At 43.3% G+C, this 23,553-nt stretch overlaps 9 protein-coding genes across 9 annotated transcripts; 4 read left to right on the top strand and 5 right to left on the bottom strand.

Moving 5' to 3' along the window:
• Window positions 1–1,300: 1,300 nt before the first annotated feature.
• Window positions 1,301–3,285, top strand: EAF02_008156 (uncharacterized protein; the record flags this gene model as incomplete). The annotated part of the gene is made up of 2 exons (XM_038904204.1): window positions 1,301–1,678; window positions 1,736–3,285. The coding sequence occupies exons 1-2, from the start codon at window positions 1,423–1,425 to the stop codon at window positions 3,283–3,285; spliced, it is 1,806 nt and encodes a 601-aa protein (XP_038755926.1). The 5' UTR covers window positions 1,301–1,422.
• A 926-nt stretch (window positions 3,286–4,211) lies between these two features.
• On the top strand, window positions 4,212–5,866 carry EAF02_008155 (uncharacterized protein; the record flags this gene model as incomplete). Its single annotated transcript, XM_038904203.1, has 6 exons — window positions 4,212–4,433; window positions 4,489–4,543; window positions 4,597–4,647; window positions 4,702–4,787; window positions 4,846–5,597; window positions 5,683–5,866. The coding sequence occupies 6 exons, from the start codon at window positions 4,212–4,214 to the stop codon at window positions 5,864–5,866; spliced, it is 1,350 nt and encodes a 449-aa protein (XP_038755925.1).
• A 2,190-nt stretch (window positions 5,867–8,056) lies between these two features.
• Window positions 8,057–9,357, bottom strand: EAF02_008154 (uncharacterized protein; the record flags this gene model as incomplete). Its single annotated transcript, XM_038904202.1, has 3 exons — window positions 8,057–8,454; window positions 8,513–8,678; window positions 8,734–9,357. The coding sequence occupies 3 exons, from the start codon at window positions 9,355–9,357 to the stop codon at window positions 8,057–8,059; spliced, it is 1,188 nt and encodes a 395-aa protein (XP_038755924.1).
• Window positions 9,358–10,705: 1,348 nt separating this feature from the next.
• EAF02_008153 (uncharacterized protein) lies at window positions 10,706–15,469 on the top strand (the record flags this gene model as incomplete). Its single annotated transcript, XM_038904201.1, has 14 exons — window positions 10,706–10,870; window positions 10,936–10,986; window positions 11,051–11,423; window positions 11,470–11,712; window positions 11,782–11,833; window positions 11,985–12,158; window positions 12,231–12,804; window positions 12,930–13,076; window positions 13,146–13,292; window positions 13,434–13,529; window positions 13,622–14,196; window positions 14,292–14,575; window positions 14,710–14,792; window positions 14,882–15,469. 14 exons carry the CDS (start codon window positions 10,706–10,708, stop codon window positions 15,467–15,469), a joined length of 3,552 nt encoding a protein of 1,183 aa, XP_038755923.1.
• Window positions 15,470–15,858: 389 nt separating this feature from the next.
• Window positions 15,859–16,714, bottom strand: EAF02_008152 (uncharacterized protein; the record flags this gene model as incomplete). The annotated part of the gene is given in 4 exon segments (XM_038904200.1): window positions 15,859–15,957; window positions 15,974–16,192; window positions 16,457–16,621; window positions 16,700–16,714. The coding sequence occupies 4 exon segments, from the start codon at window positions 16,712–16,714 to the stop codon at window positions 15,859–15,861; spliced, it is 498 nt and encodes a 165-aa protein (XP_038755922.1).
• Window positions 16,715–16,820: 106 nt separating this feature from the next.
• Window positions 16,821–17,860, bottom strand: EAF02_008151 (uncharacterized protein; the record flags this gene model as incomplete). The annotated part of the gene is made up of 5 exons (XM_038904199.1): window positions 16,821–17,111; window positions 17,145–17,169; window positions 17,302–17,324; window positions 17,356–17,487; window positions 17,639–17,860. 5 exons carry the CDS (start codon window positions 17,858–17,860, stop codon window positions 16,821–16,823), a joined length of 693 nt encoding a protein of 230 aa, XP_038755921.1.
• Window positions 17,861–18,704: 844 nt separating this feature from the next.
• EAF02_008150 (uncharacterized protein) lies at window positions 18,705–20,456 on the bottom strand (the record flags this gene model as incomplete). The annotated part of the gene is made up of 3 exons (XM_038904198.1): window positions 18,705–19,877; window positions 19,929–20,198; window positions 20,253–20,456. 3 exons carry the CDS (start codon window positions 20,454–20,456, stop codon window positions 18,705–18,707), a joined length of 1,647 nt encoding a protein of 548 aa, XP_038755920.1.
• Window positions 20,457–21,044: 588 nt separating this feature from the next.
• EAF02_008149 (uncharacterized protein) lies at window positions 21,045–22,026 on the bottom strand (the record flags this gene model as incomplete). Its single annotated transcript, XM_038904197.1, has 2 exons — window positions 21,045–21,668; window positions 21,730–22,026. 2 exons carry the CDS (start codon window positions 22,024–22,026, stop codon window positions 21,045–21,047), a joined length of 921 nt encoding a protein of 306 aa, XP_038755919.1.
• Window positions 22,027–22,314: 288 nt separating this feature from the next.
• On the top strand, window positions 22,315–22,979 carry EAF02_008148 (uncharacterized protein). The gene is made up of 2 exons (XM_038904196.1): window positions 22,315–22,476; window positions 22,532–22,979. Exons 1-2 carry the CDS (start codon window positions 22,378–22,380, stop codon window positions 22,949–22,951), a joined length of 519 nt encoding a protein of 172 aa, XP_038755918.1. The 5' UTR covers window positions 22,315–22,377; the 3' UTR covers window positions 22,952–22,979.
• The last annotated feature ends 574 nt before the right edge of the window (window positions 22,980–23,553 follow it).

Genomic DNA, 23,553 nt, shown 5'->3' with positions numbered 1-23,553 from the left:
CTTCCGGAGCAATACAGTCGATCGTAAGACTCCTATTCATAGGATATATGCCCGTTTTTTCGAAGGATCGTAAGATATTATGCCTCGTACAAGTGAGCTCCCAAGCCTTTTTAAATATGCCCCAAAACATGCGCTTTGTTATACCAACAATCCCCCTGCTATTGTGCATCAAATCATTCAATAATGTACTGTAATTCGTCGAAAGGGCACCGAAGGTTCCAATGTCGAGAGGCTGTAGTCGATATGTAGAATGAGGGGGGAGAATTAAAACAATAATCTTTAATTCATCGCATTTTGAAAGGAATTCCATATTGACATAACTAGAATGACCATCGACAATAAGTAGACGATATCTTCCACCTGCTTTTCGACGTGTAGCAGGGTCGAATACGTTTATAAACCAATATAGGCCAAAAGCATTCGACGACCACCCATTGCTTGAGGCTCCAAAATAGGCTTTATCCTTCTCCCCTACATCCTGAACCCATATATCTTATAGATCCCCTGAGTCTCCTTTATAAATAAGAGCAGAAGGGAGAGCTATCCCATCAGCACATATAGCTGCCAATAGGATGATAAACTCTCTTGATCCATCTTGCCTAGCTTTTGTCACTCTGCCTCTATTATAGGCGCTAGCACTCATTATCCTCTTCATAGTCCTCCCCATACCGATCATAAAGCCCTTCTCGTCCCAATTGTATATATCTCTCGGCCGTATATCGTATTTTATGGTCACTTTTATCAACTAAATTAAAAAAAGAGGGGCATTAGCAAGAGCGTTTTAGGTAATAAAGATCAACAACAATAGAAAATAGCTCAAACCAGATCATAAAAGTAATCAAATATAGCAACATTATCGGCTTTCACACGCAAATTATCAATGCAACGGAGATACCGACTTTTAAGACGTGTTGAATGCCTTTTGACAAAATTGCTAGTCTAGTTCTTTCCCACCTCTCTGCCTAGGATCTCTTCTGCAAGGTTTCTGACTATGCGGCTTGTAGGAGGGATAGATCTCTGTGTCAGCTTGTTGATTTGATCAACTAAAACCTCCTCCTGATTGCTAGAAAGCGCTTGTTTCGTATTGGAGAGGAACTGTTTTCTCGAGGTGGTTTTACCTCTATGCTGCCGGGAGAGCGTGGATCGATCAATTTTAAAGAAATTAGCTGTCTGGGTGTATTTAGGAGCTTGAACCCCTTTCAAATGATCTAATGCAAGCTCTATACGAGCCTCTAAAGGCATATCATCGATGTTTGAAGCCATAATGTTGATATTTTCAAAGTCGTGCACGTAGTAGGGACGTGCACATAGTGGGGAAATCGGTTACATGACCGGTCGACCCAACATATTCCGGAGTCAAACTTGCAATTTACTTCAAGCAATGATAATAGTTCATTATTCGGCTTCAATCTTTCGGTGACAATGGCTGGACCTTCTCCCTCACCGTACAAAACTCGATCGCGAGGTCAACGATCCAAAAAAGTTATGTCTGAGAGTGATTCGATAGTTACTCCTACCACGCCAACAGCCAGGCGTATGAGTGGAAATCAACCCACGTATCCATTGGCCTCTCTACTTTGGTCTGCGCGTAGTTCAACATCGCAATGGGTGGTACTTCCTTTAATATTGATGACCGTAGGTCTGTTTAGGTGGGCTGCTGGACTTTGGGGATATTCTGGTACGTTTGTAAACTCTGCCAACTACCCTGAGCTCTGTTACTGACTCTCCACGGCAGGATTTCAAAGCCCACCGATGCATGGCGACTACGAAGCTCAGAGGCACTGGATGGAGATTACAACGCAACTTCCGATTTCACAATGGTACTTCCATGATCTCGAATGGTGGGGATTGGACTATCCGCCCTTAACCGCATATCATAGTTGGGTTCTTGGAAAGATCGGAGGACTTATAAACCCATCGTGGTTCGCCTTATACACGTCGCGGGGACTCGATGATCCAACAATGAAGGTTTTCATGAGGGCTACAGTTATCATTTCCGAATACTTAGTGTTTGTACCCGCAGCGGTCATCTTCGTTCGACGATTAAGTAAGCTTCAAGCTGTAAATATATGGACAGCATCAATTGCTCTGACAGCGATACTTATGCAACCCGGATCGATTCTCATCGACCATGCACATTTTCAATACAATACAGTAATGCTTGGATTGGTTCTTGCTAGCATGTCTAGTGTACTAGCTGGCAGATACATGTGGAGCTGTGTATTTTTTGTCATGGCATTGGGATTCAAGCAGATGGCTTTATATTATGCTCCTGCGATGTTTGCATACCTACTAGGAGTCTGCATATTTCCTATCAATATTCCTAGGTTCTTAGGAATCGCGATTGTTACTTTGGTATCATTTGCGGTCCTATTTCTGCCCCTGTTCTTGGGTGCTCTCTACGAGAAAAGTCAAGGTATCAGTGCCCGACCAGAGCTTGATGGTTTCGCAGCGCCATTACCCATTCTTAGCCATCTTTCATACAAACTTGATTATCGCGCTTGGTATTATCCTATCATACAGCAAAGTGCACAGGTTATATACCGAGTGTTCCCTTTTGCGCGGGGTCTTTTTGAAGATAAAGTGGCCAATTTCTGGTGCGCGTTAAATGTCGCTATCAAGCTCCGAAACTTTGATCAGGGTCTTCTTCAGAAAGCTTCACTACTTATCACTTTAGCATCCATAACTCCTCCATGCTTGATTATATTCTTCAAACCACGAAAGGATCTATTGCCCTTGGCCTTGGCAACATCAGCGTGGGGATTCTTCCTATTCAGTTTCCAGGTACATGAGAAAAGCGTCTTGTTACCTCTAATGCCAATGACTGTTATGCTGGCTGGTCGAGGAGGACTTAGCAAAGGAACTCGATCATGGATAGCATTTGCCAATGTTCTGGGTGCTTTTACAATGTTTCCATTGTTGCAACGAGTAGAGTTGCGTGTTCCTTACTTCGTTCTGGTTCTCCTGTGGCTATACCTTCTTGGGCTTCCACCCTTTTCTTTTGAGGTGTATGCGCAGCATAATGATGGCAATTGGATAGGATTTGGAACAACATTGATACACACGCTCTTTTATCAAGCAATGGTCGCTTGGCATTTGGGAGAAATTTTCTGGACGCCACCTGCTCCTTTCCCTGATTTTTGGGTAGTCATGAATGTCGCCGTTGGAGTTTCTGGGTTTGGTATATGTTACCTATGGTGCCTATGGTCCTTGGCTGTTGAAAGTGGTCTTCTACAGTCCTCGAAGATGGAAAAGACAAAGGCGAAAGCAAAGAAGGTTCAGTGATCGGTTTTAAAGGTGTGCCATATACCCATATACAAGATTAGACTCTTGTCAATTTTATAAACATATTATGTACTTTATTGGTCAAAGATTACGCAGTCACACCATTTCCACCACGTTTTCCACGCGAATCTCAATCAAGAAATTAGGCAATACGAGAGATGTAAGCAGGCAAGGGGCCCCTCAGGGGTCCATTCGGTCAATGCGTAAGGCTTCTGGAAGTTCGGTTACCATTGGCACGGTTACCGACAAGCATCGGCCATAAGCCTGGATTCCGTCAATCAATGATTCCAGCCCCCATTCTCTCCCTGCAGAATCCTACAAGTGGAGGCTGCGTCCGATATCGATTTTTTCTGATTTTCCCTAGTTAGGAATGGTATTTCTAAAGATATGAACTTCCTTGTGGATAAATTACATACATGCTACATTGCTAACATCGGGTCCTCTTTTTTTCATGGGGATTATTTACGTGATGGGTGAATGCAGCCGACAAAAACGTCTCAGAACTTCCGCACTTTTTGAAGCACTTGGTGTGTATGGATGGCTCAAGATAAACGTGAATTATGATGGCCCAAATCCCCCATAGCTACCGGGTAATACACCGCTGTACTCCATGCCAAGTTCACTCAGTCGATACTACGTGAAAATTTGGAAAGATTTGCAAGATTTGCCAGGCTGTTCTCTGACTCAGCCGCACACTATTACTGCTCTTACAATACTGTCCCAAGTTATCTTTTCATGGGGGGGGCTGGCTTCGCTGGTCGGTTCTTGATATGGACAACCACCCCGCATGTAAGTAAGATTTCCGCCTGATTTCTGTACTGGTACACCTTTTTCACATTCTTTATTCTTTGTTTTGTTTTTCTTGCAGCATGATAAGGTTCGTTCTTTACAAATCGTATTGATTAATTGACGACTTGACGTTCAAAATGATGCTGTCGAGGCTATTCGCTCTCTTAGAGCTATCAATCCTTGCTTCGGTCCGGGCTGAAAGTTCTAGTACAGAGGGTTCAATTGCGGATAGTTCTTCCACGGCTTCAGCGTCAAAGATAAGCTTTGTTTCATCGGCATCCACCACAAGTTCATCCACAAGTTCATCGATAAGCGCTTCGAAGACGGCTGTCACGACGCATGTTGTATCGGTCGGTGCAGTAAGTTGATCTTGCGATTGCAATTGTGCTACGATTGAATGTTAATGAATATCAGGATGGCCTCAATTACGATCCTAGAGAATTAACGGCGGATGTTGGAGATATTATTGGTAAGTCATTATGATGAACATCGCATTTATGTTGGACTAACGGGCCTCTGCAGAATTTCGCTTTTATCCATTAAATCATTCTGTGGCGAGAGCAGAATACAAACGTATTTTACCCCAAATCTTTTGTTGATAGACAATAGTTGATTTCAACCTTACAGAACCATGTATACCATACGAAGACACTGGGGCAGGAAAGATTGGATTCTGGAGTGGTTTCGAACCTACTGCTATTGTCTCGAATAATGTTAGACACTCGCTATCTCCTGTAGATTGATCAAATGATGCTAACGAGTCTTAATTAGCCGCCTATATTTAACTTACGCATTAACGACACGGAACCTATATTCTTCTATTGTTCCGCTCCTGGTGCTTGTCAAGAGGGTATGGTTGGGGTTATAAATGCCAATGCTACGCAAACCTTCGATGTTCAGTTTGCGTATGCTGAAAATGCAACGATGGAGTTCTCTCCCAATGAATATTTTCCCTTAGAAACTGCAAAAGCCGTCGCTTCTGGCTCCTCTCATAAATCATTACCGGCTGGCGCCATTGCCGGTATCGTCGTTGGTGCAGTCGCTGTAATAGCTCTAGCAGGCGCTCTATTCTACATGTGCGGTCGCCACCGAACCATGAAAGAAGTATTTCACAATGGGCCATCGTCTGGGCCTCCAGCTAGCAGCAACCCTTACGATGATTCTCATAACTCATATATGTCGCAAGGCGGTCGTACAGTTTCCGAAGCCAATTATCCAAACATGTCCAAGTTTGCATCTGGTCTATCGGGCTTAGATACCGCATCTGGACGCTTTTCACCTCATCATGGTGCTTACACGGACCCCGATACGAACAGTTTTAGAAGTCGAAGTCCGCAGATTGATGAGGTGGGTATGCAGACGGTTAGAAATGGCCAGTATCAGAGTGTATCAGTTGGAAGTCCGATGGGAAGTCCTGGATTCCCTAGCCCGGCGCATAATCACGAGTCACATCTAAGTTCTCAGGGGTATGGAGGACAGACATTGAGTGAGATGGATGATAGGAGTGCACAAGACGCTTTGAGGTATGTTTTATTCTACTGTTATTTTTTCTTCAATCCATTTTTGGAAATATTGTGAAAAGCGCGTATGCTGATCAATCCACTGCAGATTACAAGAGAAAGAAAGGCAAAACCAAGGCCAGGGCCCGATTGAGCTCCCAGCTCCAAGTAGAAGCGCGAGTATGACGGCGGGCGCGCCTTCGCCGGAAAGAGAAAGGCCGTTTTCGTACACAGATAGCGAGAGTGGGTATGCAGGAATGATGAGAAACGAAGTGGGTAAAGGCTACCGATGAGGACCTTTGACGGATATTAAGGATGGAGTTTAATGGAGGAAAGGTATTGACAATTCACTTCGCAGGATTAGGAGTGGGAGGGATGAAAAGTTTGGTGCGCTCGTGCTCGTGCTCGGGGCGAGACAACTGAGGTTTATTCATGATTTTGTTTGATTTGATTTGATTTGATACCACATTCTTTGGAAATTAATGTACCTACTTAATTAGATGTATACAGAATGGATGGAGTATTGATTATAGTAATTCATGAATTTTTTACAAGCGGTACAGAAATCCAATGAGTGGTAAGTTTGTTTTTGGTCCTCATTCTCCATCATCCCTTCAATCATTCCACCGGGATTAGTCAGTGTGTTCATTTCAAGCTCCCAAACTTCTCCTGGCTGTTAAACTTAGGTAGTTACACATATCTCCACGAGGCTCCAAAACTGCAGCTCAGGGTCTCGGCATAATACTAAAGATTACACAAACTCATTATGTGTTTTATGTCGTGTACAGATTACACAGAAATGGTCTTCGACGGGTAATCATACGGTATACTGCGGATATAGCGGTTGAGGATGTTTCAGTTGATGCTGTGCTACGCATGCTGTGGTGTGTTTGGAACGTGAGGACGGTGACAGGCCGATGACAAATAGATGATAGGTATGGATATCAGTATTGTGCTTGTGGCTGGTGAAAGAGCGGAGTGTTTTGAGTAGAGGATGGTGAATTGAGTAAGGGAATATTGGGTATTGTTATTTGGTTGGTTGGTTTGTTGGTTGGTCAGGTTAGTAGATGTTGGTTATTGTGTTCCGGGAATTGAATTTCCGTGGGTGCGGGGGCGTAGTTTTGGGTAATTGCTTCGGTAAGTGGTAATCGCTCTCTGGATCAGGTAAAAGTCTCGCCGTTACCGTTATTTTTTGTCAGTCGGCCTGTTTTACTCTTCCGGGGAAGAAAGACATTTACTGACGATAATGTTCCCGGTGGTTGGTCGGAGCATGTCTATTGGGCTATTTTCTCGTACGATATCCGAACTCCTTAAGAAACCATCGTTTCTATTGCATAATCTATCAGTACGAGAAGGGATTTCCATATTCTTCGGAAAGTTGGGCGCTCTGCTTGGAAGTTGGTACGGCTAGATTTGTTGGAATTTTAACCACACTGCCGTCTTTTTATGGCTCAGTTACTGCTGATTTTGAATTGCTGCATTGCCAAGAATATTTTCACACAGCACCGCTTGGATCTGGTAACCGTTTCGTAGGACATTGGAAAGTCTGCAGAAATTCAAGGTAATTCTGGAGATAAATACACACAAGCATGTCCTCACAGCAGTTTTTGGACTAGTCGTCCCTTTCCTGGTATCTGGCCTCTTTCTCATTTTCTGACCAATATTCATCGGAACTGTACCATGAAGCCTCGAGTGAACAAATATTCATGATGAGGAAGAGACTTCTCTTCTAGAATGTGTTGAATGAAGGGTTCCATGTCATTTCCTTGCTTGCTGTCGGTTCATGATCTGGTGATCATATATGAGCTTGAAATAATGCCTGGGAAATTATCGCATTCCCAAGCCTTTTGTCGTCGTGCGATAACCATCTTACTAGAAGGGTTGGAAGTAACTCGAAACCGAAAATCATGGATGCAAAATGTTGGAGTTTCATGAACCAATTTTCATGAAATACTAGCGGGTTCATGAGCTGATGAGAAACTTCAACTTGGCGAAGGCTTTTGAACTATTATCTCGAGGGCCTTGAAACTCCACTGAAATATTCATTTTGCGACAAGCAATCAGATCGTATGTTTTTATCAACATCAAAATCAAATGATTTTTGGATGCATTATACGATTTTGACTTTGGAAAGTGTCTCACCTGCATCCGCCGTTTCTGGTATGGATCTGATGACTAATCAGCCCATGATCAGGGATGCCGGAGCATCAAAATGTTTATTTCAACATCACTCTCATTATGATCATAAGTAAAGCTGGCAGCTTTTCGAATCTACGCACAATTACATATCACTAGTGGAGAAATCTCGAGAAGGGGTTTTCATGTTCTTTTTTCATTAAATTAATTCTATTCAGAGCGTTTCGTTCTGATAGCTGTTCTTGATGAACTTTATCCTTGCGGTCTAACTAGCAACCTTTTCTGAACATTATTCCCTTCAGAATATGATGACTTCAATGCTCTAGATGCTTTCTTGTTTGTTCCTTTCAGACGGTTGGTGGAGGAATTTGATTTGGTGAAGCAACAGGAACAATCTCAAAGAGTAAACAAAGAGTAAAATCAGGAAAGTCGTCTGTCCTTGTACTGCTGATGTCAAGGGCCTCTTCTCCGTAAGTCCAAATTGTTATACTATTCACCTTCTTGACACCCAGACCAGTGACTACATCCTTGTGTTGGTTGAGTAGAAAGCCGACACCAGCACCATTCTTGCTTCCAAGAATAGCAAAGAAGGGATCATCAGTTGGGTGTATAGTTATCCTATCTCCCCAAAGTGGTATAGTATTATGTCCGCTTGCTCTCAAAGCCATCTTGACCATTGTGTTGGTTTCTATGTTGACGATTCCTGCTCGGATTATCCATTCTAGGTTTTTGATTGCAGACGCACCTGCAATAAAGAAATTCAGTGATTGTTCATCAAGTAAGGGTTTCATGGGATAACAAACCACAGACTCTCTTATAGTATAGGAAAACCGCATCAGACCAACTCCATATACGTGGGACATCGTCGGCATTCTTGTTAAATTCCAGTGAGGCTGGACTGACGTTTCTGTCTGCTACAAGAAGTCCAGGATCACAGTTGATCAAGGTTTCCCATTCTGCTCCTGTTGGCTGAAATTCATATATTAGTTTCCATTAGAAAGATGTGGTCATTGATGGTACTTACTTCTATAAGACGAGAACTATCATGCCATAACTGATGATCAAGTGTGTCGATCTGAGAGAATCCTTTTGCAGTGTGTGCTTCACGAACCAAGACTGGCATAGGCTCATCATGTTCCCAAACATCTGATCCAAGGAAATTTAGTGTTTCATCCAAAGCTTCTCCAAAGACAGGTCCTTCCTGATCATCTTCTTTCAAGACATAAGTCCTAAATCCTTCAGTGTATAGGTTTGCCGGATCGTAGATCAATGCCTCTTGAGATACACCACCATTCTTCTGGGTTGTCAGAGCAAGACTGTCCTGCATGGTGCAATACAATTGTCTACCCTTCAGAATTCGTGCAGCATAGAGGGCTGGATCTGCACGTGCACTGATGTTGAAGGCATGGTTGTTATGGTCATTGTTGTGGCGGCGGCTGTGGTGGTGATGGACGAGTGAAGTCATTGCTTGTGTGAAATTATCAACCTTAGTCTGAGCAGTTTGAGAAACAAGTTGATCAATTGGGAGAGCTGCTGCATTGTGGCTGACTTCTGCGCTTGTGAAACTGACGAGTGGAGCAAGTAGGATGGTGTAAACAAATAAGAGCATTAAGCTCTTAGAAATGACAATACCAAACAAAGAAGTCATGTTGGCTTTTGTCAATGGTAATTGAGGTTCTTTGTACAATGTTTTTGTCTGTGTGTGTTTTTTTTAAATCAAGGAAGAAGAGAAGGAGAGGAAGGAAGGGCTTTTCTCTTGGAGAACGTCAAGCCTTGTTTGGAGAAAGTGTGAAACTTTGATATCAACCTTTGTTGAGGTAACATACGGCAAGATCCGGGTACCCGAGAAACCTCATTTTACAATTTCTCTGTTGAAAATATTTTCAGAAGTGAATATGTGACTGCGCCTTCCCTTCAAGAAACTTGAGGGACCTTGATGGTGCTTGTTGGGAAATGAGATTTTGTGAGTCCAATGATATCATTTAGATCCTCATTTCTTCATCTGTCAACTTTACGCTAGAAGGGTATTCACGGCACACAATATTTATGAAAAACTACGATTAAATCTACAGTTCCTAATATTCAGATCAAAGGTTCTTTTTTTCTATCCTAATATTGAAAGTTTCTGTGTTTCAATTCTGATCTTGCTGGTAGATAATATTGCTGATTATCAACATAGGCAAGGCTCATGACCAAGTTATTAGAGCAAAAAAGCACATCATAGTAGATCTAATAACTCTATAGTTTACTGGTGGTAAACTATCTATCTGATATATAAACAATTTGAAAGTCGAACATTCCTGATTTAGCCTCATCAGTCAAAAAAGGGTCTTTCAATAGGTAAGCAATTAGACAAACCATTTGAATCTTATTAAAAGTGAGTAGACAGAAACTAAACTATTGAGGACTAGATACTAGCATTCCTTATATTCAACTTATCTAAATTCCTTCATTTCATGGGGAAATCAGTATACCTACCTGGATAGACAGACAAATATTCTCCATACTAAGGACTAGTGGATTTCATAAGTTCGGAAGTGAATGTTAATACCGAAACCCGAGACACTCGTACCATTCTCTTCTTTCTTTCATCGGTTTCCAGGGCAGCCATCTATTCTGATGTTAGACCTCGATCTACTTCCTTTCCCGAAGATCAACCTTGGATTGAGCTCATTGTTCTCTAGTTTCGCAACCTAAGTAGCAATCATATCGGGTCTAGCTTGTAAGAATTGTTGAGGGCCATGAGAACTAGTGTATCTTGAAAAAATTTATATACTTTTCCTTCCCAGCTACAAAATCTTCAACCTTCTCTCCCACATTTTCCTCCAACTTTCCTCCCAGTTCTCTCTTTACCTTCCTTTACTTTCCAATTCTTTACATTCCTTTACTTTCTGATTTGTCTTAACAAAAACACCCAGCCCTACATCTATTGGAAATCCAATTGATGCTAGAGACTGTTTAACTTTCACTCTTTCCAGAGTCTTCAAATTGCCAACATGAAGATTCTTCACCTATTCAGTTGGCTTTTAGCTATCACACTCCAATTACAGACTGCAGTTTCCCTTCCCGGTTATACTGATCTCAATCACTTTCGACGCGCTGCCGCTGCCGATTCAGCAATATGTATTGTTGATGACAAAGCCGTTTTTGCTCATTTCATGGTTGGCTAAACACTCGCATCTGCTTGCACGTAGCTTTGTTGTTGAATGTTAACCCTTTGAACTAGGTCGGCAACGTTCCCTTTTGGGGAGTTTCACAATGGACTCGAGACATGACCGTAAGTTTTCCCTCCTTTGCATGAACTCTCGATACTCTTGGACAGCGCTGACTTATTTTTACAGAGAGCAAAGCAGGCTCACATTGATGCCTTTGTCTTGAATATGGCTAGCACAGATCAGAACTTACTGACCCAAGTAGCTTATGCTTTTGCTGCTGCCAAGAAAGTCGGTTTCAAGTGTCTTTTCTCGTTTGACGAGACTAGTAACTGGTCATATGACGCCATCATGGGTTACCTCAATCAATACATTGGAAACGATGCATATTACATCTATAAGGGAAAGCCTTTGGTTTCCACTTTCGAGGGAGCAGGAAATGCTGATGCTTGGCGTCAAATCAAGGCACAGACCGGCATTGTCTTCATTCCAGATTGGTCTTCCCTAGGTGCTCAAGCTGCTGTAAAACTTGGTGTTGCAGATGGTCTCTTCAGTTGGGCTGGTAAGTAATGAGTCCCCAATTTATTTCCTTTTCTAACACAAAATAGCTTGGCCTTGGGGCAACACAGACATGAACACATATGTTGACGCCTCATACAACCAATTTCTTGGTAAAATGCCTTACATGATGCCTGTAAGCCCTTGGTTCTACACCAATCTGCCACAGTTCCATAAGAATTGGCTTTGGCGAGGCGACGATTTATGGTATGACAGATGGGAAGAAGTCATATACTGGCAACCTCATCTCGTTGAAATCATATCATGGAACGACTACGGAGAATCTCATTACGGTAAGTCTCAACTTTCATCTTTATGATTCATGCGTTTTACTACATTTTTCTAATCATATTACGTGACAGTTGGACCTATTGATGAAACAACCATGGGTGCAATGCGCTCTGCCCCTTACAAGTACGTACACTGTCCTCAACTTTTGCTGGCTTTCACCCAGCTTTACTCCCCGATCTCGAGCACATTTTTCCTCTTCTTTAAGCACATCTCTTCCTTTACCTACCACAACTCTGTCCTTGACAGACAACGCTAATACCATGATTTTTAACAGTTATGCTTTGGGAATGCCCCATGACGCCTGGCTTTTGTTCCTTCCTTACATCATCGAAACCTACAAGACTGGCTACTCAAGTATAGGCCAAGAAGGAGTCCAAGCTTGGTATCGTCCCAATCCAAATTCTGCAGGCTGCGGCACAGGTGGCACAACAGGAAACACTGCTTCTCAGTCAGTATAAATCAAACCCCTCCTTCCACTTCTCATTGTCAACACACAGTTGCTAATATTGAATAAATTTAGACTGTTGATTGAGTTTCCACCATCTAAGGTGGCGCAAGACAAAATCTTCTACTCCGCACTTCTTTCTTCCGAAGCAGATGTCATCGTTACCATCGGTGGTGTTGATACTGGCGCTAAATGGTTGAAGAAACCATATGGAGGTGTGGGTATCTATCACGGAAGTGTTGACATCAAGGGCACTGGACCTGTGATTATTGTCATCAGCAGAGGCGGCACAGTCGTATGCTCAGCTATTGGTGACGTCCACATCTCCAATGACTGCCAACTAAGACTCGCAAACTATAACGCATATGTCATGGGTGCAACGGGTGATTTATCCCCTGCGTTGCCTGACGCCAGTATCTGCAACTTGAACTGTACCAGTGGTTCTGGCGCTGGCGACTTTCAAAAGCTCTGTGCATATTCTTGTGCACTTGGTTACTGTCCCAAAGGCGCTTGTTACTGTACCGGCATGGGAAAGGCAAAGCTTCCAAAGGTCTCAGGACCAGTTGGCTATCCTATCGCTGGAGCCGATGCAAATTATGAGGGTTTATGCAACTTTGCTTGTGTTTATGGCTACTGTCCTCCAGAACATGTAAGAAAATCTCCTTTCTCAATGTCTAACGTCAAGCTGTTCTTTCATGTCCTCTTTTCCTGAGGAGGCTAGCTATGCTTCACTCTTTCACTTCATGCGGAATTACTAACGTCAACATTTTTTAGTGTGGTACCGTATCCGGTCTGCCGATGGCCACACCAACAGTTTCGCCTTTTACGCCTCCAGCTTGTGTCCTTGGTACTGGTGCTGGCTTACTCGAAGGTCTTTGCAGTTTTGCATGCAACTTTGGATATTGCCCAATCAACGCTTGCGTAAGTAGACTACCTATATTTTGTTTCCCCTCGACTCTGGTGAAAATTTACTAAATCTTCGATCTACAGACTTGCACCGCACAAGGTCCACTTAATGTACCACCTAAAGCAAACCCCGATGTTGTGGGCGTCCCTGCAGCTGGTCTCGATCATGCTACTTTTGGGCCGCTCTGCCAATTTGCTTGCTGGCATGGATGGTGTCCGAGCGATGTTTGCGTAAGTTGATTCCAGTTTTTCATCTCATGTTGGACTTGCATGAACACTCACGATGGTTTGAATCGATCAATTTGATGGACCACTTGAGCTGGCTTTTATCTTCTGTTCCATTTTGGAAGTTCCACCACTAACATCCCATAGTCAAAACTTGAAGATGGTTCAGGTCCAGTGTATATTGACCCAGCCATATTTACAGCTCAGGACCCTGAAGTTGATTGCAATCCTCCTTGTACATTTGTAAGTTACACATCGAATTAATTGCCCCATACTTTCCATTGAATCAGAAAATGTTCTTGAGAACCATTCACTAACTCTCCCTCACCATACAGGTATTCCCACCCAGTACATATCATGGTGAAACTGTCTTCTCTTTTCCACCAGTCAAAACTACTTTGGTTCTTGGCAAAGGTAATGACGCTACTGTGCTCACCACTGTTGTTACCCCAAAACCAAGTACAGGATCGACGGTTAGTTTCTTCGACATGGTCGTCACTGACTCTTCCGACTTCTCGTTTTCTATGACTTCAATGTTCAAGCCATCTCCTGTGATTATTACAGTCAATATGATCTCGATTGTGTACACAACTCAATTGTGGTTCAATCCTGTCACTTCGCCATCCAACTGGCAAATTGGTGGTGATGCGTCAGCAACTATCACATCTACATCAACGAATGGCGCTGTCATTTTCCCTCCTGTTGAATGGCCGGGTCTATCGGAGACCACTTATTGCTCCAATGTAGTCTGTCAAACTTTCTCTATAGATCAGCTTACAAGTCTCACCAATGATCCTAGCCGCACAACAGCCGTCATATCCATTCCGGTACCGACGACCTCAGGACAGACTACTTCTCCTATTATCATAATTACAGTGCCGGTACAATCGTATGGTTACTATTGGCGCCCGTAAGTCAAAATCCTCACTCCAAGTTATAGCCTCGCAGTTTTCATTTTCTGGTGCAGAAAGTTCAAAGAGCAATCACTAACCCATTATTCTCTAGTAAGCCTAACCCCGTGGACCCTAAAATCCCTTTCCCAACCTTCCCTCCACTTCCATGGCCTCCAGTACCAAAGTTGCCTTGTCTAAACTTTGGACTCATCAAGGTTAACTGCCCCCCAGATAAGAGTCATCCCACAACTAGTTTCCACAAAGCTCCGCCAAAGTCCACTTGCACACAACATTGCGGTACTATCTGCACTGTAAACTGCGATACCGCCGGTCAGCCCAGTAGCGAGTCCGAGACTGAGTCTGAGTGTGAGACTTCGACTGTTACAGATGAATTTGGTAAGCCCACTTCATAGGTATCTATTGATACCTTTTTTGTCTCCGCTTCACTTCTCAAGGCAGAGACAGCTTTGAATTTCTCAGCTTATCTTGAACTTTTACTTGGGCAGTCACTAACTTTGTCGATCTCATAGTCTCATGCAAAACTGGCTCGTGTACAACTACTAAGACATCGCTGGTCTCAGGATGTACTGTGTTTGCAACAACAACTACTACTGTAAGTAAAATAAGTTGTTGCGTTTAATATCCCCTCATTCCGCACCGAAAGTTCTATAGCAAACAGTAACTAATTTTGCTCTGTTGTAGGAAGCACCTTGGTGTCCAACTGGAGTTCCTGGTGAGCAAGAGGAAGACACAGACAATGTAAATAACCCTCCTGTCGTCTACGGTAAAGAAATCGCCGGTATGCCCCAAAATGGTGTCGTCATCGTGGGCGGCGTGGGAGGCGATCGTCATCCTATCTACTATGCCCCAACCAGCCCATCGGGGTGGTATTGGTGGTATCCTGCTAAGCGCACGTCGGTCATGCTGCCTCCTGAGATGTTGGAGCGTGGTACAGTCACCTCCGCGATATACAGCAGCTTTTTGCCGGCATATCCTACCGTCCTCATCATTCCTCCCATTGTCGGAGCTACTCGTTTGGCACCCTCAAGTCAATATTACGAAAAGCGATACTTCAGCACGAGCGATGATTGCGGACAATGTTTCGAGGATGGATGTAAAAAACGAGCTGGAGGTCCTAACGCACCCGTTTGCTGTTTAGATTTTTCGTGCGGACCAGTGTGGCCAATTTGCAACTGTAGACCTGATGGTAATTGCGCAGGCACTGATCCCCCATGTTGTTTCGATAATGGTGGTATCAACTGCTTTAACTTAATAAACCCGGATAGATAATGACTCGATTGGGTTCTCAATTATCTGCAATAAATGTAGACCATAGATACTAGAGTTTTCGGGTACATCCTGTTACAGTATCCGGAAATTAGTTAGACAGCTGTCCACTAATATAATAAAATGATACGATTTCTAAATGCTTCGTCGTTCAAGCTTGATGATTGTGACTGTAGAAATGATGTATCCTCATGTGTGCAATGTGTAATCGCCATGATCTCAACAAACTGATTCGAATAAATTGTACCAAGAGCACCACTTTCCGCAATGACATGAATTTCACCTTTATTAGCAGCGAAGAATTACATATTCTTAGCCTATTTCAAAGTTGCAGCATCACCACTCATGCTATTCCACAGAGAATCAGAGCTCGAGACAGGCGACCATAGACTCTACTCAGCAATGAGAGCAACCTTAACACCATTCCGACTACTTGTTGAAACCGGCAATTCTTCCACCCATTCTTCCACCTCATCTCTACACTCCAGATACTTCCATTTCTGAGACATACGTGCTAATGTGTATGCGATTTCTATTTCTGCGAGGTGCTGGGCGGGACATGTACGAATTACCATCCAAAAGATATGTAGGCTGCTCCTGGATGGAGAGATGGGTCTTCACAGCGGGACTGGAGGGGTTGTTAATCAATTTAGGGAGGGGTAAGGGATGGCGTGCGAACGGAGAGAGGACATTAATGATTGGATGGGTGACATGAAAGTGGGAGAGCTGAATTCGGGAATGCCTTCATGAATGTTGATTCGAATTTCCAAAGATTCGGAAAGGAAAAAGAAATTCATTCAGATTGAATAAGGAGATTACAGACTTAGAGATGCATCAATGGGACATTGGATGCATCAAAAGCATGGAAAACTTGGGGCTGACTATAAATCCGTGCACCCACTGATGGGTTCGGTGAAATGTTTTGGGGATGTACGTCATATGGGGTGGATAGAGTGCGGCAATGGGGAATGAGAAATCTGCTCGACTTACGGGGATGAATTTATCTCCATCTGGCTGAAAACAATTTGCTAGTCTGTGAGGACTATACAGAGGGGTGATAATCACGGTGTCTTTTCGAACAAATATGGGAGATTTACCATCGGGACGCCACCTCTCGGAAGAACACCATCTTTGTATGCCTTTCGTGAAGCGATACTAGCTAGCGGATAAAGACGAAGTGCTTAAGAGTATCCGTTTAGCGACTTGCGGTAAAGATCGACCGGGGTTACTCACTTTCTTTGATGACATTCTGCAAATATTTCAATGTTCTCAAATTGTCATGTGTAAATCTCGAGATCGAGGTACCATGAGCTTCTAGTACTTCTTGACGAAGCTTTTCCCGCACGCTTGGGTTTCAAGAGAGTTGGAGTAGTGCATTCCCGATGGTGATAGCGCTAGATTCGTGTCCCGCAAGAAACACATGCAGAATTTGACTTCGAAGCTCGCTACGATTGTCGGTCTGCATAGCCATATCGTGTAGTCGAACATACTTATATCCAGATCTATCTTTTTCAGTAGGTTCCTCTTTCGACAGACCATCGGTACGGTATCTTATTGCTTTGTCAACGTAAATGTCGGCGAATGCATGTGCTACTTTGATAGAATCATAGTTATTTCTTGTCACGATACAGGAAGGCCAGTTTTCCTAGCTGTAGGCGTGGTCCAGTGCCAGATTGACCGTAGTGGAAAGCGTCGAGAAATTACTGGGATCGATTAGGTTGCTCCGGAGAAAGCATGTCCATGGATTCGCCGAAGAGAAATTCAGTAGACGTATCGATGAACTAGATACATAGAAATATAAGCATTGGAAATCACATCAAAGAAGCTCAATTCACAAAGATTTTTGGAAGTCGAAATACTGATTTGCATAACATTGGTTTCAAATCAACAGTGGATCCATCTTCCGGTAACAGTTTAAAGAACTTTTGCAGATTCTTCTCGAATGCAGGTAGATTGGCAACATTAGTTCTGGTGAAGGTTGGGCGCATCAGACTACGCGAGTGCTGCCAAAATGGACCACCCTATCATCCAGTGTCAGTGATAACTTTTGAAAGAATATTCTCCATAAATATGCAATGCGAATTTTTCGTAAAATAACATGGGCTAACGAAACGCGTCGCCGAATCAAGACTGCTAATGAAAATCGCGACATTGAAGTGGAACTATGATCACCATTGTGAATACACCCTCGCCTAAGAAAGGAACCGTTGTAGATCTCCTCAGAGGCTGTACACCAAAATCTTTGAAGTTTGAACCAAGCATTGTCTGTACATTCAAAGGGTCAATAGTAGCAATCATAGGAGCACCAAGTAGAATCGCGGCAAATGTGTCTCCATACTGTTCAAATCGAATGGTCCATCTTTCTAGTAGTTTGGACCGCTTTGCATGATCCATGTTATCGCGAAATAAATCGTAGCCAAATATTCGCTCCGTATGCGGATAATTGGGAGGACGTTGACAACCATGTTCGCTTTTGATTTGCTGGCGCTTTCTCCAAAGGCGTAAAATTGAAAAGAGAAACTAGAGTACCGAGACAACTAAAGGAAACGACGTGAGACATACGACGTATCATTTGCGTCATATTTGACAACTGGAATAAGAGGTATGTATCGGGAGTACTGACAACAGAAAAAGCTGCGATGTATATGATTTCCCATGCCCACCAACAGTTGGTCTACTTCTCACACAGCTTAGGCTTCCTTCGACACACAGAAACATCTGTTTGATTGACATCATAGGTTCAAACCCCGATTTTACAACTGTTGCAATGCGGTGCCGCAAGATGACTTAGCCGTAGATGAGATAAGAGATAAATGAAGTTCTAGTGTATGTTTTCCCACCACTTAGCAAGTAAAACATTCCCGGCTTTGGTGCAGATTTCTTTATCAGTCTGTGAATCCGAAGCCAGCGAGGTGTGACAGAAAAGGTGCTGGCAGATATAAAACAAACAATCATGCCAAGACATCAACAGAGAATGGCGAGTAATGATGGACGGTCATGTGATTGATTCACACGGGCCCAATCCGAAAAAAATCCTCAATGCTTATCCTCATGAGCTTTTCATTCTATCCTCATCTTTTCATTCTATCCTTGATACGCAGTAAGAGTTTCACGGTCACAAGGATAGATGATGTATGTGTGTGGGATACTCATTTCATTTATTGAGAGCTAACTCATCAAGACCATAATAACATACAGGTAAAGCGCCGCGCTAGACTAAAAGTGGACCAGAAAGAGATTAAGAAAGTTGAGCTTCACGAAGTTTCGATGGTTCCAGCGCAGATTCTACGTGGTGGTTCATCATCGGTGCAACGCTCTTCAAGAAGCATGCAGCTACACCGCTTGCTGCAAGAAGAGAAGCCACCGCGATCCAAACATATTTCCACGCCTCCACACTCTCATCAATAAGAACAGGTGCATTGGTATTGGCAGCAATTTCTGGTCCTACCAGCTCTGCATATTTGTTATTGTATATAGCAGTGAACATGGTGATGCCGATAACGCCTCCCAATGCACGACAACTGCTACTGACAGTGGCCGCTGTTCCGATTAAGAATGCTGGAACTGACAACCCCAAAGCCACAGTTGGAATGGTGGTAGTCACAGCAGTTCCGAGGCCGAAGAGAGTGGTGAAAGCAAATGCCATAGGGAGTCTGGTTGAAGTTACCATGGCCATAAGACCTGTAAACAAAGCACACCAAAACAAGGATCCGACCAGCATCCAACGGTATGCTTTCGTTGAAGCCATTACCCATCCAGCTGGAATACACCCAAATGCTGATGTAATCAAAAATGGAGAGAGAGTGACAGCAATACGAACAGCATCGGCTGTAAAAAGATCGTAGATCTCCTGTGAGTACAAGACATTGACGCCGAGAAGAAGCATACCATCTATTGTGCAAACGAAAAGCAAAATGGGAAAGTTCATGGTTTCGAAAAGTCGATGATCAAAGATTCCTTCGGTGACGACGAAAGCCTCACAAAGTCCGAAAATCACGAGGCCAATACACCCAGCAGTAAGCGTTCCGATGCATTGTCCCGAGTTCCATGGATGAGTAGTTCCACCCCAGGTAAGGCCGATGATAAGGGAAGCGAACGACCCTGACATGAGGAGAATTCCAATATAATCAATTTCTTTTGTGATAGAACTGAGCATCTTGTGTCGGCCAAGTCTAGGACGAGGTGGAAAGTATGAGAAGGCGATCATAACAGCTGTTATTCCATAGATGATGCCGTTGAAATAATACGCCCATCTCCATCCACCAGCTCCTCCGGCACTCACCATGACAAAAGCGGCAGCAAGAAAAGTGCCAAGAACAACGAAGGCGCTAGCCATGGCTTGTGAGGCTCCCGTAGCCCAGGGACGAAGTCTGTTTGGAATAATCTCCTGGATTGCTGAGATTGACACAATCTATGTGCTCGTTAGTCCAAGGCATGTCAGGAAATGTGAAATTTAACTCACACATCCAGCATTAGCAGCTCCACACAAGATGTTGCCTCCGATGATTTGAAGTGTATTCTCTGCTTTTCCTGCAATTACGCTACCAATCAAACCAAGAATGGCACCGCAAACCATGAACCATTTCTTTCCTACTCTGTCACTCAGACTACCAAAAATCGGACCAAGAGCGAGAACGACGAGGAAACTTCCGTTGGCTATCCATGATGAGAGAGCTGCATCCGCTGGACTTTTAGCAACAGAGGCGACCTGAAATTTTATGACGGTGTTGGCCTGCGCAAAGGTGTTATTAGTCGTTGATCAGCTAAGATCGTGGAAGGTACCTACGGTATTGGCTAGAGCAGCACAAGAATTCGCCATCGAGAGAGAGATAAAAGCTATAATAGTCTTCCAACTCAGTTGATAAACACTCCTCGGCTCATCTTCATTGCCTTGCACCACAACAGCATGATGATGACGTCTGTGGTGTTGTTCAATAGTCCCTCTCTCGCTATACTCCACGTTCCCGACTTCGGGTTTTAGATCTAACATGATGGATGAAAAGGGGAATGAAAAAACGTATGATATTTGCGTCTTTCCCGGATTTCGTATACTTGCAGAGTCTTAATTAAGCATGGGCAAATTCATGATATACAAATTGATAATCCCGTCGGGAAGTGGATGGCCCACTACGATTTCTCTCCATGTGAATCGGAAAAGCCTACTATTTGGTATTGGGGTACGGGGTACCCCGCACGCGCGTACTAGATCCATTCCGTCCACTTTCGTTCGTGGAATCCCCGACAAATAGCATTATCTTGAGATGTCGAGAAACCGTCAAACTAATAATCCACTTTTTAGTAGTGGTCAAAATCATACATTAGGGTCAATATATTCTCTATCAATGCGGGGACTTGGCTTGTTATGGTTAAGCAATTGTCGGAGATTGTCTACCGGGACGAAGGCTGCAATTTTGGAGGCTGAAGAACGAGACAAATTAAAACTCTCAAAGTTTGAAAGATTTTAAATCAAGCATGTCAGGATAGCTCCGTGTCAAAAGCCAATTGATTACACCGCCATTCGCATATGGGTTTGGTATCATAGCAACAAAGTTTATTATGGAGAAGTCATCTCTAATTTTCAACTACAAGCATTTGTGATCTTCAGCTTAGGCGAAGACGTCACAAAATTTCTTACTTCTTCCAAGTCCCTGGTGCAATCTACCAATCGACCTCTTAAAGCTGACCCTTTCCCAGCAGCCAAATAAACACACGTCCAAGCTGGTAAATCGATACTGAACTCTGGGTGTGATTTATGTAATTTGGCCATCATTTCAATAACATATGGTGCCTCAACCTTCGTCTTCTCCGGATAAGCGGTCTGATGTAACCCGGTCTTGATCTCACCAGGATGAATCGAGAATACTGAGATACCGTTTTCCTCGAAGCCGAAAGTATCTTTTTGAAGCATATTCAATTCTGTTTGCAAAACACCTCCAAATCTTGTAATGGCTGTCTTTGCACACGAGTACCCTGAAGCCCAAGGCAAGTCCGCACCTGCTGCTCGAGAACTCGTGAAGATTATCGTACCGGAATTCCGTTTCTGCATTGAGGGAAGAACAATTCTTGTTAATTCTGTTGGCGCTTTAACGTTGATTTCCATTTGTTTCCACCATTCTTCTGCGTCTGTGATATGAAAGGGCATGAAAGTATTTGTGCCAGCATTGTTGATAAGAATATCGATGGGACCAAGTTTGCTAGTAACCTAATAGGTCATTTCATCAGTATGTGTTCCATTGACGGACCAAACAAACTCTCAATCATACCTCTCCAACCAAACTTTCCAAATCAGATCGTTTACAGACATCTCCGACAACTCCGATTACTTTCACATCCGGGAAAGATTTCGAAAGTTCTTGAGTGGTTTCGTCTACCTGACTTTCGGTCCTTCCAGTTACTGCGACAGAAGCCCCCGATTTTGCAAGAGCATATGCGATATGCTTTCCAATACCTCTACCTGAGCCTGTGACTAGCGCAACTTTGCCAGTCAAGGACTGTTCGAATTGCTTAGGCTCGATTGAAGGATATATTGAGATTCTCAAGGTAAACTCTGGTTTCGACATCTTTTCTTTTCGTGTAACATTCTTCCGAGGTTACTCCTACAGAATGAGTGCGACTGAATAATAGCACCATGGAAACAATAAAGCAGAATAAATTCTTCGGCAATCCACTTCCTTGGTGATGCAATTTGGGGTAAGCGGGAGTGGAATGTGGGGATGTAGTCTACTTCACCCGCCCCACTAACGACTCGAATTTTCGGCAACTAGTATCGGCAAGTGCCAATTCTATCATTGATTGGAGTTTCGACCAAAATTAAAGTTCGTTGCTAAAGATATTCCCCACGATAGTATTAATAGAAATTCCACATTGCTATTGACATTTGACATACATCAAAGTACTGAATCAAGACGACCATGGCTTTCGAAATCTATATCCCTTCAAACCTCACATTTCAAGACTACATTGCTATCACACAATGTAGTAGAACTCTAGCTGATGGATATGATCGAAAAGTATGAAACTCGTGATCTAGTCATCAAAGTTCTTCCTACTAATATAAACACCCAGGACAAAGCACGACTTCGGGCATCTCTCGCACCAAACATCATAGTAGACTATACACTCGTCGTTCCTGAATGGGGCCAACAAATCTTCACTGCAGACGCTTTCGTAGAAGAATGGCTCGGCTCTATAAAACTCGGAGTGAAAGCTCTCGCTACCCAACATCTGTTAGGAGCACCATATTTCAAAAGTGTTACCGACTCGGAAATTGTCGTAGAATGGCAGCAACTAGCAAGTCATGCGCGGAAAGTAGCCGGCGAGGATTACAATCACCCGCATTGTAAGATTGGGGAGACATCGGATGGGAGATCGTATATGCAACAGACATTTGTGAGGGTAGAGGGGCAGTGGAGGATTTCGATTATTAAGCCGGAGGTGATATATCACACAGGTGATTTCAGGGCGGTGGGAAGACCAGATGAGTAGCGTAAATATTTTAACTTCCGAGTGCCGAGACATGCATATTTTTGCCGAAAGCCTAAATAGGACCTCTTGCTTTTAAAAGTCAGAGATAGATGTAAATTAATTTGTAACCTATGACTGCTTTTGACGCATTTTCATCTCTACCAAAATGTGTGTAAAAATAGTCTAGAAGTGAACATAAAACTCTGTCAAGTACAAAGCCCATGTCAACGAGGCTCATTCTAACAACAAACTAATTTACAAACTGACTATGTATAAGAGGCCCGTATAAAGGGCGTAGTCGTTATCCAATATCCATACAATTACCAGTCATCATTCTTGATCAAACCTGCATTTTCCAACATTATTCATGCACCCATCAATCTGAGCTTTCAAATCAAATACGAAATGCTCAAGACAACGATGTAACATCCCATCTGCACCTTCTGAACACCTTCCACTTCACCCCTACATGCTAAGTCCCTCTCATGAAATTCCGCCTCCACCACCACTTCCCGAATACTTTCGCCTCCGGCAACTTAATAGGCTCTCCACTTTATCACCCACTCGATTCTACATAGAACACTTTAACTACGGGTAAAGAAAACATCATTCATCTACATTAC

This window comes from Botrytis sinoallii (assembly GCF_014898435.1).
Source record: "Botrytis sinoallii strain Bc 23 chromosome Unknown BSIN_015, whole genome shotgun sequence".
Lineage (NCBI taxonomy): Eukaryota > Fungi > Ascomycota > Leotiomycetes > Helotiales > Sclerotiniaceae > Botrytis > Botrytis sinoallii.
The sequence above is the reverse complement of the archived record's forward strand: the minus strand, read 5'-3'. Positions and strand labels throughout refer to the sequence as shown.

Excerpts from the sequence above, each read along its gene's own strand:
- EAF02_008148 (XM_038904196.1), top strand. The coding sequence starts at position 22,378 with ATGGCTTTCGAAATCTATATCCCTTCAAACCTCACATTTCAAGACTAC. Across the intron at positions 22,477-22,531 it reads CTGATGGATATGATCGAAAA|GACAAAGCACGACTTCGGGC; the intron begins GTATGAAACTCG and ends ATAAACACCCAG.